This window comes from Nematolebias whitei, chromosome 10 (genome assembly GCF_014905685.2).
Source record: "Nematolebias whitei isolate Nwh7 chromosome 10, NemWhi1, whole genome shotgun sequence".
In the NCBI taxonomy this organism is placed as follows: Eukaryota; Metazoa; Chordata; class Actinopteri; order Cyprinodontiformes; family Rivulidae; genus Nematolebias; species Nematolebias whitei.
Genome location: NC_056507.1, coordinates 13,636,058 through 13,649,067, shown reverse-complemented (window position 1 = coordinate 13,649,067; position 13,010 = coordinate 13,636,058). Strand labels below are relative to the sequence as shown.

General features: G+C 37.2%; 2 protein-coding genes across 5 annotated transcripts in view; one reads left to right on the top strand and one right to left on the bottom strand.

The window, feature by feature from the left end:
• Positions 1-4,327, bottom strand: part of coq9 (coenzyme Q9 homolog (S. cerevisiae)) — a 6,752-nt gene extending 2,425 nt beyond the window's left edge. Inside the window, exons 1-6 of one of the 2 annotated variants that reach the window (XM_037682665.1) lie at positions 4,240-4,327; positions 2,170-2,395; positions 1,914-2,037; positions 1,606-1,748; positions 740-824; positions 425-631 (exon numbers count right to left, since the gene is read on the bottom strand). In XM_037682665.1, the coding sequence (XP_037538593.1) occupies positions 425-631; positions 740-824; positions 1,606-1,748; positions 1,914-2,037; positions 2,170-2,395; positions 4,240-4,297 (843 nt within the window). In that variant the 5' untranslated portion in view covers positions 4,298-4,327. The remainder of the gene's footprint in view (positions 1-424; positions 632-739; positions 825-1,605; positions 1,749-1,913; positions 2,038-2,169; positions 2,396-4,239) is intronic. The other variant, XM_037682666.1, reaches the window with a different exon arrangement.
• Positions 4,328-4,555: 228 nt separating this feature from the next.
• On the top strand, positions 4,556-12,794 carry ciapin1 (cytokine induced apoptosis inhibitor 1). 3 transcript variants are annotated; one of them, XM_037683378.1, is made up of 9 exons: positions 4,556-4,606; positions 6,174-6,336; positions 6,654-6,797; positions 7,851-7,930; positions 8,171-8,339; positions 9,051-9,124; positions 10,219-10,340; positions 12,204-12,285; positions 12,387-12,794. In XM_037683378.1, the coding sequence occupies exons 2-9, from the start codon at positions 6,180-6,182 to the stop codon at positions 12,495-12,497; spliced, it is 939 nt and encodes a 312-aa protein (XP_037539306.1). In that variant the 5' UTR covers positions 4,556-4,606; positions 6,174-6,179; the 3' UTR covers positions 12,498-12,794. The 3 variants fall into 3 exon arrangements, with proteins under 3 accessions (XP_037539306.1, XP_037539303.1, XP_037539304.1); XM_037683375.1 differs by having other exon boundaries at positions 9,048-9,124; XM_037683376.1 differs by lacking the exon at positions 4,556-4,606 and adding an exon at positions 4,667-4,686 and having other exon boundaries at positions 9,048-9,124.
• The last annotated feature ends 216 nt before the right edge of the window (positions 12,795-13,010 follow it).

Here is a 13,010-nt window from a genome sequence, read left to right as displayed (position 1 = left end):
ATAAGTAAGTTCTGTAAAGTGACTTGTTGCTAAATCTTATAAACTATAATTAACTAGGGACTACACGATGGAAGCCTTGAAGAAAATGAGTCTTATTCATTTACATTTAACTTGCTATTGATTATTGATTACTAATTCAAATGTATTTAATTTTAAATGAATGAATTAAAAAATGGCTTCTAATAAATGAATGGGACTCTTTCAAAAGAATCTAAATAAATAAATATGTTATGTTTTAATTTATCCTCTTGCTGTCTCAGTTTAATAGAACATGAGTTGACACAATTGTTGTTTCAAATGTTGAACTGAGACATTAAAAAGCAACATATGTCTGTTATTCAGTATTATCTTTGATCATGAAGTAAACAATGATATAATCAGATGTTTGGGGGTAGAGACACTCAGGGTGGGGGGTGTTAGTAACCTGGGCAGTAGCAGGCCGGATATTGTTGGGGTGTTGATGAAAGGGGGACAAGAAGCTGTGAGCAGAAGAAAATGGGGACCGTGGATGATAGGATCCACTCACATCTGTGGACCGGTCTCCGGCGTAGTACCAGATGTCGTCCACCATGGTGGACAGATGCTTCAGACTGTCAGGGATGTTGTGAGGAAGGAGCAAGATGCTCATCGCCTGAATAAGAAGGATAAGACACAAAAATTCAAGAATCAAATATAATTTATGATTTCCTCGTGAGTATTTTGTTTCTGCTATGAGTTGTCAACGGGTTCTACTGTTTACCTGTGGCCATGTTTCAATGTAGGGGATGTACATCCGCAGTCGGGTCTCTATTGCATCTTTTAGAAACTCTGCAGTCTGCTTTGGTCTGCAACAGAGTTAAACTGTTGGTTAGAAGCAAAGCTTATTTTTACAGACTTAAAGAATATTAAATGAGGTATTTCTATGCCTGAGGGGACTAATTATGAAGTGAAAATATTTTTAGGAACTGGCTCAATATGTAATTCTATAAAAATTGTGTTCTTTGTTTGAAGAGAAGATACTTTTTCTATAAGTTTGACAATAATTCCAAAAAAGGTTAAAGACAAATACAACTGGACTTCTATTCTGCAGCTGAAGATGTTTCACTTCTAATCCGAGAAGCTTTATCAATTCAAAGAACAGGGAGTGTGGGGTTCGAGTTATAAAGCTGAGGTGTTCTGTAAGCTAGATTCACATGCAGATTGCCCTCTCACTCCTCACAACAGAGGTTTGGATTTGCCATGTCCTGGATGACTGAGAATCTTCACCAACATATGAAAATAGTTACAAAAATCCCTGTAAAACACAGTTTGCTGCTTTTTCTTCCTGGTTCCGGAACTAATGTGCAGAATATGAAGTCAGGTCCCTCAGTGCTTGTGATAAAAAGTTACTAGTTTTGGGATGTTCAATTTCCTTTATTTATTTTTTTTTGGACTAACCTGAGACAAATTTAAAGACAAAGCAAAGAAATTATTAAAATACATATCAACATGCTTCATTTACTCTTCCAATCTTAATCCCTAAAAAGTAGACTTTGAAAATTGTATTTGCTATGACCACCTGATGAAGCTAATATCTGCTTCATTCTGTAATAAATTGAACTAAACAGTGACGTTGTGCATACGTACTCAACCTGGCCCTGCTGGACCTGATTGTGTTGTTCAGCCAGAATCTCTGTCAGATTGGCGTTGCACTGGGCGATGAAATGTAGGACCAAATCTCCCATTCCGTTGGAGAACATACCAGTGGAAGCCGAGGACAAACCCAGAGACTGTGACAAATCGACAACAACAAAAGCATTAGCTGACTGATCATTATCGCAAAGCCTAAAGTCTATTGAAGACATTAATGTCATTTCCTTTAAACTACATTTGACACATTTTTAGCTACATGTTAGTGATCTGATCTCAGTCAAATCGACTGTTCTGAATCTCACCTCTGCACCGGCTGCAATAGCTTCCATAGACCAGCCGTGCTGCGGGACAAACTCCAGAGCAGCAGTCAAGAGTCGAGCATGCAGCTGCTCCTCTGTCTCATACCCCTCGTCCTGCCCCTGGTCACTTTGTGTGGATAAAAAATTATGTTTGAGCATAAATGAAGCACAAGAAGAGTGTGAGGTTAGCTTTACCATATGGGAAAAAAACTCAGCAAACTACAAAGAGCATGTAACCAAGAATTTCCTGTTGACTGACCCAATGTTTGTCCCCTCTGCTGTTGGATCAGAATCATGCTGGAAATCTGCCTGTGTGTTCTGATCGGCTGAGTAAGCCTGGTAATGCTCATGGTTGGATGAGGAGGCCGATGATGAAAAAGAAGTGGATTTGTCAGATTTGGATTCGTCCTGCAGCCTCAGAGCTGCACAGTGGAAGCCTCGTCTCAAGGTGCTTAACTGAGGGTTAGTTGTTGGCGCGGCGACCACTGGAGGGGAAAATGATTTGAATCAGTCTATGAAAGAATCACATGAGGTCTGCTTACTCAACAAGCCTAATCACCACCTTCGAGTTCAAAACTTTTCAACAGAGCAAGCTTATCTTACATTATGAAGAAACAGCTTGTTGAAGTGTAATCTGACAATAGTTGGGTGAATTTGTCCCCCCTTTTCATAATAATGTTAACTGTTGTTTCATATTTAAAAATGTTTATGCAGACAATGCCATTCATCCATTATCTTTAACCCTTTCTTCCTTTTCGGGTCACTGGTGCCCAAATCTATGTGAGAGGCAGGGAACACCCCGGACAAGTCCTGGACAAGTCCATCACAGGGACACATAGAGACAAACAACCATTCACACGCTCTTAACACCTAGGGACAATTTTTAGAGTTACCAATCAGTCTAACATGCATGTTTTTGGTCTATGGGAGGAAACCGGAGTACCTGGAGAAAACTCACATGCATGGAGAGAGCATGCAAACTGCACCCAGAAAGGCCCCCAGTCGGGATTCAATCCGGCAACCTTATCGCTGAGAGGCAACAGTTCTACCAAATTGTTAAATTTTTTTTATAAGTTTTTAATGACAACTTTTTGACAGGTGATGAGGACCTGTTACAGATATTTTAGATCACATTATTTAATGTAAACTACAAACTTCTGCATCAGTTTTATACAAGTTTCAGACGTATGTTTTTTGTTTTTGCTTCTTTCGGCTGCTCCCTGCGTTAGGGGTTGTCACAGTGAACTAAGAACACGAAGACTTGGTAATTATTTCTATGCCGGATGCCCTTCCTGAAACAACCACAGACCACCGAGCTACCACAGCCCTTTGTATGGAGCAGAGCTGCAACCCAGGGTGCCCGGGGGAGCAGATGGTGGGGGTTAAGGGCCTTGCTCAAAGGCCCAGAGTGGGGAAAATGAGGGTGGGGACAGGTGTGTGTGCTTCACCTATCCCACCTACATTTTTTTGACGTTGTTGGTACCAGGAGTTGAACAGACGATCTTCGGATCACAGGCCCACCTTCTTTAACCTCTGCACCACCACTCCTGCCATTTCAAATTTATGTGTATACAATACATAAACTGTGTATCTGCAGTATTGAGCAGAATGCTCTGTCAAATAAAATAAATGTTTTGGTCTTTGTTAAATTGACTAAAAAAGTTCTCATTGTCCACTCAAGTTGACTCTGATTACTGAATGAAATGCACCTCCAAATATGTATAAATATAAACTTATTGGACTGAATTTAAAACTTAACTACCGGGGTAAATGTAATTGAATTGGATTCGTTTACTTTTATATATGGTGCTCCAGTTTGTTTTTGGTGTATATTGACACTAATACCGGTACGTTGAAATAAATTTGCACTCGACTCAAAAAAAGCATACTACCCTAGTATAATGTGTTGTAAGTTGCATCCGTGTGTTCATACCATAAAGTAAAACTAAAGCTATTTATAGCCGATTTAGCACAACACTGACAGCTATAACTACTGCACAAAATGACACCTCACAGCTGCAGGAACTTACGCGTTTACACCGCTTGTGCATGCCTTCATGTTTACGTCTGCAAGACTTTATCACTTTAGAGACCAATTTATAGTTCTAACAATGAAGTTTGTGATGTTACACCCATCATATTTTAAAATTATTTTTGCCCTTCATGATCACCTTTGGCAGAGTTAGCTAACATGAACTCTGGGTCATTTTCAAACGTTGACACGAACAAGAGAAATTATAGCAAGCGTTTGATATTTTCTTTTAACTTAAATTTTTTTACTGACTTCAGTAATAATACCAAACAACAACAAAACAAGAGCCTGTAATACCGCTGCTCAGCCCTCGGAGGACCCTTCCAGCCCGCAGTCCTCTCAGAAGCGCCGCCATATTATCTCCGACCTCACAGGTGCGTCACTTTACTGCGACTATCAAATAACGGAAGTCAGTTTTTCTAAATTTACAAACTAAAACTTAATTTTCAATCAAACTTTATGTTGAAAAAGCAACATTTCCACATGAAAGACTCGCATAGTTTTATTAATCATTATACAGCTACACAGTTTCGATTTTCATTGTATATAGTGATTTTGTCAAACGTGGCAACATTTTCAAAAATATTTTATTTTGAAAAATTGTAACCGGAAAATCTCTTTACATTTTGACTACGTGACTTTTCAACAACCGCCAGGATAGCAGGTGAGTTATTGAGAACAAACAATTCGATTACTTTTCTTTATGTTATACATCTCTTCAGATGGGTTCTATGATATTAATGTGTAAGCTTTAGTCTAGTTTTGTTTATTGGTAATCATTTACCAGGGTCTTTTAATGTCAACAACTTGTTTAGGAGCCTGAAAAGTGTCGCAAACAGCTGCGTCACGTTTAGCTTCCCCCAAAGATAACAAAACGTCTGAACACTAGTTACACTTTTACCCGTGAGGTGTTTTAATAATAAGATTTATTGAACAAATCATAAACAAGGCAGCACACTTTGTTCTGTCCATGTTAATTTTTCCATGTGTTTAATCTATTAACGTTTTATTTGCAGCAGTTTTCGCAAGACTGAACTGTGGCCAGGTGCATTTAATTGGCTGCATTTATTGTTTTGTGTGTTTACATGAATACATCCTGGTTTAAAATGTTTTAATCTGATAACCCCCTTGTTATTCAAACCTTTCATGGTCACTTTGGTTTCTGATCTTTTTGACTAGTTAGTTTGCACTTCACCCTTATCATCTAGTTTAAACCAATTTATTTTTAAAAGTTGTTTGAGGTTGACAGGATTTACAAGCGTAATCCAAGTCAACTCAAGCCTGTGACTGCTTTTACTTTTTGATTTTTCAAAAATGTTTTGTCACTGTTGACTTTAGGTAATACACATAGGACAAATAACTACAGAAGTAAAGTTTTGGTTAAATTTACAATGTTTAAATTGTAAAATGTTTGGGTATTTTTACAGATTTGGACCATGTAATGGGAAACCAGTGGTGTAGTCTACACGATACCATACAGAGTATACCCACTTAAAAGTGCCCAATGATACATGACATATCATTAGACGCATGCCATTGATATGTTAAATGGCAGTTAAAAGCTTCCGGAACAATCTGTCTGTATGCAGCCTTGTTTATTACATTCGCTTATCCAGCAAATTATTGTATAATTAATACTTCTGTACTTCCCACTTAATAACATGCTTTGCTTTGATACTGTTTTATAAATTCTATAACATGTTTTTAATATAAAGCCAACTGTTACACAAAGTTTGTTGTTCATTTATCCAAATGTAAGCATCAGAAATTTTTGGAAATGTTCAATATGCTTAAAAATCAAAATAAATTGACAATTACATTGTACTAACCACTGTACTTTGGTTTCAAAGTACAGTATACCCACTACAAAAATGTAGAGTACACCACTGTGTGAAACGGCTCATCATTACATTGTTGACAGTAAGAATTAGATCAAATGTGTTATTAACCTCATGTAGGATTTTTTTTTTTGGATATACAAATACTGCCTACCTTTGTGTTTATGCAGCACTGGTATAATTAAAGGAGCAGCAGCACTATAAACACACATTAACAGCAGTCTGGACTTGTATACTGTAGTTATGTCCAAATATGGAAGATTCTGATGAGTGAGGCATTGAAGTGGTTAACGCCACATTATTTTTTTTTATAGTAGTTCATGACTAAATTATTTAACTAGTCTGCATTTGATAGATCAGAAGGTTTAAACAACTGTGCTAATTTTTCTTCAGGATATCATGGCAGACCTCGGTGTCAAAGCAGGAGACAAGGTGCTGTTTGTGTGGGCTCAGCCATCGACGCCAGAAGCTTTGAAACAACATGCAGAGGAACTGGGTGCTGTTGTTGGTGCAGATGGACATGTGGCTGTGGAGAACATGGAGAGACTCCTGCTCTGTGAGTTACTGTACTTTTCCCTCTGGTTTTGTTACACCAAATCAGACTTGATTTAGATTTTTATCACCAGTCTTGTAGGGAAAACTGTGGTTTATTGTTTCAAAACTCAGGCAGAAGTGAATAAAAAAAGGTTCAGCATATGACATTATCTGTGAAACGTAATTTTCACTGCTACAAGTTCCAGTTTTAGAAAGTAAGTAGATCATAAATCCAGAGTATGGATGAAAGAAGATATGCCTGCATTCTGACATTTATTAGAACATGTAAGGCACCAATAGAAAGTTGTATCACAAGTCTTACTTTTTTTTTTTCTCCAGCTTCTCATGCAGCATCCTCCTTTGACTGGGTGCTGTCCTGCCTTCTCGCTGACAGCTCCTTCATCCACACATCAGACTCTTTAGCAGAAATGGTCAGGGTGCTTAAACCTGGCGGCAGGCTGGTCCTTGATGAACCAGTTACAGGTAAGAGATGGTACTCGCTAGATGTGGCAGTGGGCTCGTAAAACATGTTCTAAGGTAACACAAGAACTTCCCAGGTTAGGTTAAACGTATAATTTTTTCAAATGCCCAAACCTCCTTAGCTCACTCCTTTGAAAACACAAAGAATCTTTACTCTGAGCTCTTCTAGGATGTCTCATTAAAAACTCTGCTTATATTTTTCACACATATTGAATTGCTAAGTGTTTTATTACTAAACTATTTCAGTTTTAAATGAATAAGAAATTCTAAATGGTAAAAAATTGTATGGTTCTGCTTTGTTCATCTGATGAACTGAACAGACATTACTTTGAAGACATTTTTCAATTCATCACTTTCTAAGTGATTCTTTGAACGTACCTAATTTTTCCCCTTTTTTTCCTAGATATCTTGAACAGAAAGCAAAACGTGATAATTTCTCAGTCAGGTTAATACATTGCTGTTACGCCCTTTTCAATCTAAATTTCAACTATTACTACCTGGAAAAAAAGATCTTTGATCCTTATGTGTTCTAAAATGCAGTCATGGTGTACCTACTATGTGAAAGAACTATGGAAACACATGTTTAACACATTTACAATCCCATCAAAATAGAAAAATATAAAAAAAAAAACGGCCGACTGATTTATCGGCCCCGATTTTCTTAATTTTGGGAAATCAGAAATCGGCCAACACTTGCATGAGAAACCGATTTTATCGATTTAAAAAAAAAAGTTTGAACAAATGTCTGAACTTCATTTATATTTCAGAGCACTACCTCGTGGCCAGTTAAAACAAGTTTATATTGTTTCTAGGATAATGCTCAATGGTATGTTTTTCAACAAAATAATATTGTAAATAATAAAATTGAAGGTGCATTTTGACTTTATAACGCCTGACAGTGTTTCTTATAAAACAATCGGAATCGGCAGGTCAGACTTTGTAGAAATCGGTGATCGGCCAGAAAACTGCAATCTGTGCACCCCTAGTTTCTATACCTACAGATGCTGAGGTCACTTCTTCTGCCAGTGTTACACTGTATTTTTATTTTTGTTACAGATACAGAAACACAAACGGTGAAAACCGCAGAGAAACTTGTGTCAACACTGAAGTTGTCTGGCTTCATGTCAGTAACAGAGGTGAGTGAAAATATATATATATTTGTGATCAAATGGTAGCGAGTGGCATGAAGTATTAAATAAGAATAACAAGCTGTTTGCATAAATTATTATTTGCAACTATGTGTCTTTGTATTTCCCTTTATGCTTTTTTGTAAATTTAGAAATCTGAAAAGCACATTCTTATGTCGTTATAAATAAAGGGTTCATTTCAAAGTTCCTTCTTACATTTGCTGATCCTTCTGCTTCCTTTCCATTCAGGTCAGTAAAACAGAGCTCAGTCCAGAGGCGTTGAGCACCTTCAGAGCAGCTACTGCTTACCAAGGAAACATTTTGTCCCGAGTGCGTATTTCTGCCTCCAAACCAAACTACGAGGTAGGATCATCCAGCCAGATCAAACTTTCCTTCGGAAAAAAGACACCTAAGCCAGGTGGGTTCAATACCACAGTTTAATGGTCTTCTTTTTCTCACCGAACTTTCACTACTGTAGTACAAAACAAGGCTCTTTATTGTCATTCGCATCACATGTGGTACATGAGGGAGAACAAAATTGTTTACTCAGGGTCCCAGTTACACCCAAAAATAGCAAAAATATAAAGTATAAAATGAAACAGTATATAAGGATCTAAGTATAGAAAGCACTAAGATATATGCTAAAAGATCTAAACCGTGTGATTAATAACAATAATTCAACTAGTAGTAGTAGTTCAAAGTTCAATAAGCATATACTACATTCTTTTCAAGAAGCTGAGAAAAATAAAAAACAGGTGAAATCTCATTCTGTGTAGAGCATATGGCTCATATGTGCAAAGTTACCTTTATCATTTCATAATTTATGTATATATAAAGATACGCAGTTCAAAGTGTTCCATCTTTATATTTTCTGAAACTGTTTAGAGTTCAACAAGTTTTAAGCAGGTCATCTGGACAGTTTATTTTTTTGCTGAAACATTGCACCTTCCATCCAGAAGGCTTCATCAGTCAAGGAAACGCACAACACAAAACTGATTCTTCCCCCAAACATCTTACTCCAAAGTGGAACAAACCAGTTGTGTTGGATTGTATACCTGGATAATTGAGCATGGACTTTTGTTTTGAGTTCAGTTTGCTGGTAACAGTGGGTAAAATCTGTTTCCAGCAGATAAACCAGCCCTGGATCCCAACACGGTGAAAATGTGGACACTGTCAGCCAACGACATGGATGATGATGATATGGTGAGTTCAGACTTTTGATAAATGGAAAAGCTTCACCTGCTTCTCTTGAAATACTGATGAAGTCTGGCTTTGAGCCAAGACCGCTTTAAATTCAGTTTTTGGGTCAAACCTCAGCTATTTGATAAAGAAAATTAACATTTCCTCAGTAGACTTTAGTTTTCTATGGATTGTTGTTGCATGTGTGTACTCCAGTCTTTCTAAGCACCTGTACTGAGAATTAATTCCACTTTCCTTCAAATTTAACCATAAAAAAGCTTTTGTCGTGTATTTTCTGCATGCCAGCATCTGTATGTGCTGCATGTACCCTGGAAAATATGCTTTATATGCATTTTGTACATTGCTGAAAACTTTTGACACTCTGACTTCTGTGTCCTCTAATTATTTTATATGTGAAAATACAGTAGTTTATATCTTGTCAGGATCTTTTTGAGGGCAGAACATCAGTCTTACAGTGCGATTAAAAGTGACAGTAATTCAACTAGTAGTTTTAACGGGCCATTTTTTAAGAGTTTCAGACTTCTCTGTTTGAAAACAGACAAATATAAGTACAGTAAATATAAGTACAGTAAATATAAGTACAGTATATATAGGGAGAATGCCATCTTAGAGCCAAAAATAGCAAAATGCTAGCAAGAAATAAAAACAAAAAGGCTAGCTTAGTCAGAAGTAGTAAAATGCTTGCAGAGAAGCATGACAAAGTTGGCTTGGAGACAGAAGTTTTGAATAGCATGTACATGCTAGCTAAGAGCTAAAAGTAGCAAGTTCCCTACTTCTGGATTAAAACTAGAAATTTATTTATTTGCTTTTTATTCTTGTGGCCTTCTACTTTTAGCTTCTTCCTTTTTTTTTTTTCCTAATTACTGCTTTTTTTTACACAATTTAGCTTTTCTAACCAAATTTAAACCCTTTTCTGCCTCTTTAGAAATTTTATTAGCTTTTTTGTGCTTCTTGTGTCATTTTTCAAAAAGTTAGCTATTGATCAAGTTGACTAGTTTAAAAGCAGCTTTCAGCAAAAGCATTCATAAAAAAGCATTCGCTACATTTTCACAGGAAATACAATTTCTCTAGTGTCAATTGCACTCTTGTTTCTGAAGGATTTGTTGGACTCTGATGCTCTGCTTGATGAAGATGATTTAAAGAAACCAGATCCAGGCTCTCTGAAAGCACCGAGCTGTGGGGAAGGAGGTGCCAAGAAGAAAAAAGCCTGCAAGAACTGGCAAGTTCAACAGTTTTTTGATGGTCACCTTAGCAAGACATGGGTTTTCTTAGAGTTTCAATCAACAGAGTTTAAATTGAATTGAAGACCTTTTTAAAGATCACACTGATTTAAATTTAAGACCTTTGATTACAAGAAAAGCAGCACGGTGGCACGACTGGTACAGCTGCTGCCTCTCATCGAGCAGGTCCCTGGTTCAAATCCCAGTCTGGGGGCCTTTCTGGGTGGAGTTTGCATGTTCTCTCTGTGCATGCGTGGGTTTTCTCGGGGTACTCCGGTTTCCTCCCACAGACCAAAAACATGCATGTTAGGCTGATTGGTAACTCTAAATTGTCCCTAGGTGTGAGTGAGAGTGAATGGTTGTTTGTCTCGTTTGTCTCTATGTGGCCCTGTGATGGACTTGCGACCCGTCCAGGGTGTACCCTGCCCCTCGCACAGTGATTGCTGGACATGGGCCCCGGCGACCCCCATAACCCAAAATGGAAGAAGCGGGTAAAAGATAATGGATGGATGGATTACAAGGAAAAAACAGTAAATTTTCAAAGTAACAAATTTACTTCAGTGAAATTAAATCAGTCAAAAACTACATCAAACCACTTTCAGGAGCAGAGTAAGCAGATTATTTTACAAGGCAGAATATAGGTACTGTATTTTTCACCCTATGTCACTTTTTTTTTTTTTGTATAATTTACATGCCCCGTGACTTTAACGCCAAAGCAACGTATTTATGGATTTGTTTCCATATTTAGAAAACCAATTTTTGGCTGACATGACCGTTTTCGTTCATTTTGACTGAAAATATTGAACACTACCATTTTCGGCTACTAGATGGCACTCTAGTAGTATGGCATGCCATAGTGTCATGGAATAGGTAAAAGTGGCTATTAATGACACAATAGGCTTGCCATAGCCTGCCACCTTCATCCAGCTCACTTGGAGAAACCGTCAAATTAGCTTCATTTGGCTGCGCCGCCCCGGCGAAATGTAGCTAATTTAACCATTAGTGCATTTATTTATTAAGTAAAAATACAACTGAGACACACTTTTACTATAATTTCGAGCAAACAAATAATTGTTTTTAGGTGCTTGTTAAATTTTGAAGAAATGCACAGTGACTCGTCCCTCTGCGTGTGTCCGCTTCGGCTCATCGGGCTTTGAAATAAAGCTGATTTGACCGTCAAAGCGCATTTATTAAGGAAAAGTTTGACTGAGACACACATTTACTATAATGTCGAGCAAACAAATAATTGTTTTTAATTGTTAATATTGTTAAATTCTTGTTAAAGTCCTCCTGTGCATGGTCCTGCAGCCGCCATTTGGCAGCCAATAGATTTTTGGCACAACGCTGGCCCATCAGCGGTGATGCATAATAAATGCAACATATACAGCAAAGCAACGCATTTATGGACTTTTCCACTTTATTACATATTTGGACTAATGTGACTTATAGGGCGGTGTGAAGTGTATGGCGGAAAATACAGTAAATAAACTCCAACATTCATGATGGGAGTTTTATTTTCACAGCAAAATACCATAAAAATCCTCAGAACTATAACACACAGAATAAATTCAAACGGAGCATTGCAAAAATTGATGAATAAACAAAAGCTAAATGTGTTTTGGAACCTAAAATGGAAAATCTAGACCCTACAGAAATCCCATTGTCATATTTCAACCCAGATTATTTTTTTTTATTGTATGTTACAGTTTATCTTCTTTTTTAACCTTGATATATTTCATTTTCATTTCTGTCGAAATGCTGTTTTAAGATATTAATCTACATCCCATGTAATTCATCCCACTTCTGCTTTTACCTGTGATAATGTTTTAAAAAGACCTTTTCTGTGCTGTACGTTTGCGTAGCACGTGTGGACTTGCTGAAGAGTTGGAACAGGAGAGTAAAGAAAAACAGAAAACTAACCTTCCAAAATCTGCATGTGGGAGTGTGAGTATACTAAAAACAATCATCAACTGCAGTTAGTACGTTTTCTGTTGCATGTGAACCAAATCCTGATAAAACGGTTATCGTCTGTTCCTTTGTGGCAGTGTTATCTTGGCGATGCCTTCCGATGTGCCAGCTGCCCGTATTTAGGGATGCCAGCGTTCAAACCAGGAGAGAAGATTGTTCTGGACAACAACACTCTGACAGATGCTTGAAGATCATTTCTCAGCTCTGCTGCTCATGCTTCAAGACATTACATTCCTTTTTTATTTTATTGTTTTCATCCATCAAGACCGTGAAACATTACGTTTTGATGCTGTCGTGTATAAACAGCTGAAAAAACTTTCATATGAGATTCAAATGAGCAGAAAACAGAATTTACAATCTATGTCTGCGTGCGCTTAATCACGTTTCTAATGTGATGTTTCAAATTAAACAAAAAAAAAGCAATAGTCTTGTAATGTTACAACACATCAATTTACTCTGTTTAAAAACAATTACAATATGATCAAACTTTTCCTAAATGTTTTTTTTTCTTTTTAATTTCCAAGTCCTGTCAGACCACTGGTATTGTTACAGCATAAAGTACAAAACAGTTAAACTGTTCAAATGAAGCATATTTATGTACATGAGGGCTGAGGAGTCGTTTCAACTTGTGCCGTTTCATCAAAATAAACTAAAACCAGATTATGCAGATTATGTTAATCTTTGGTTAATTTCATTGTGTG

Excerpts from the sequence above, each read along its gene's own strand:
- ciapin1 (XM_037683375.1), top strand. The coding sequence starts at position 6,180 with ATGGCAGACCTCGGTGTCAAAGCAGGAGACAAGGTGCTGTTTGTGTGG. Across the intron at positions 6,337-6,653 it reads CATGGAGAGACTCCTGCTCT|CTTCTCATGCAGCATCCTCC; the intron begins GTGAGTTACTGT and ends TTTTTTCTCCAG. Across the intron at positions 7,931-8,170 it reads GCTTCATGTCAGTAACAGAG|GTCAGTAAAACAGAGCTCAG; the intron begins GTGAGTGAAAAT and ends CTTTCCATTCAG.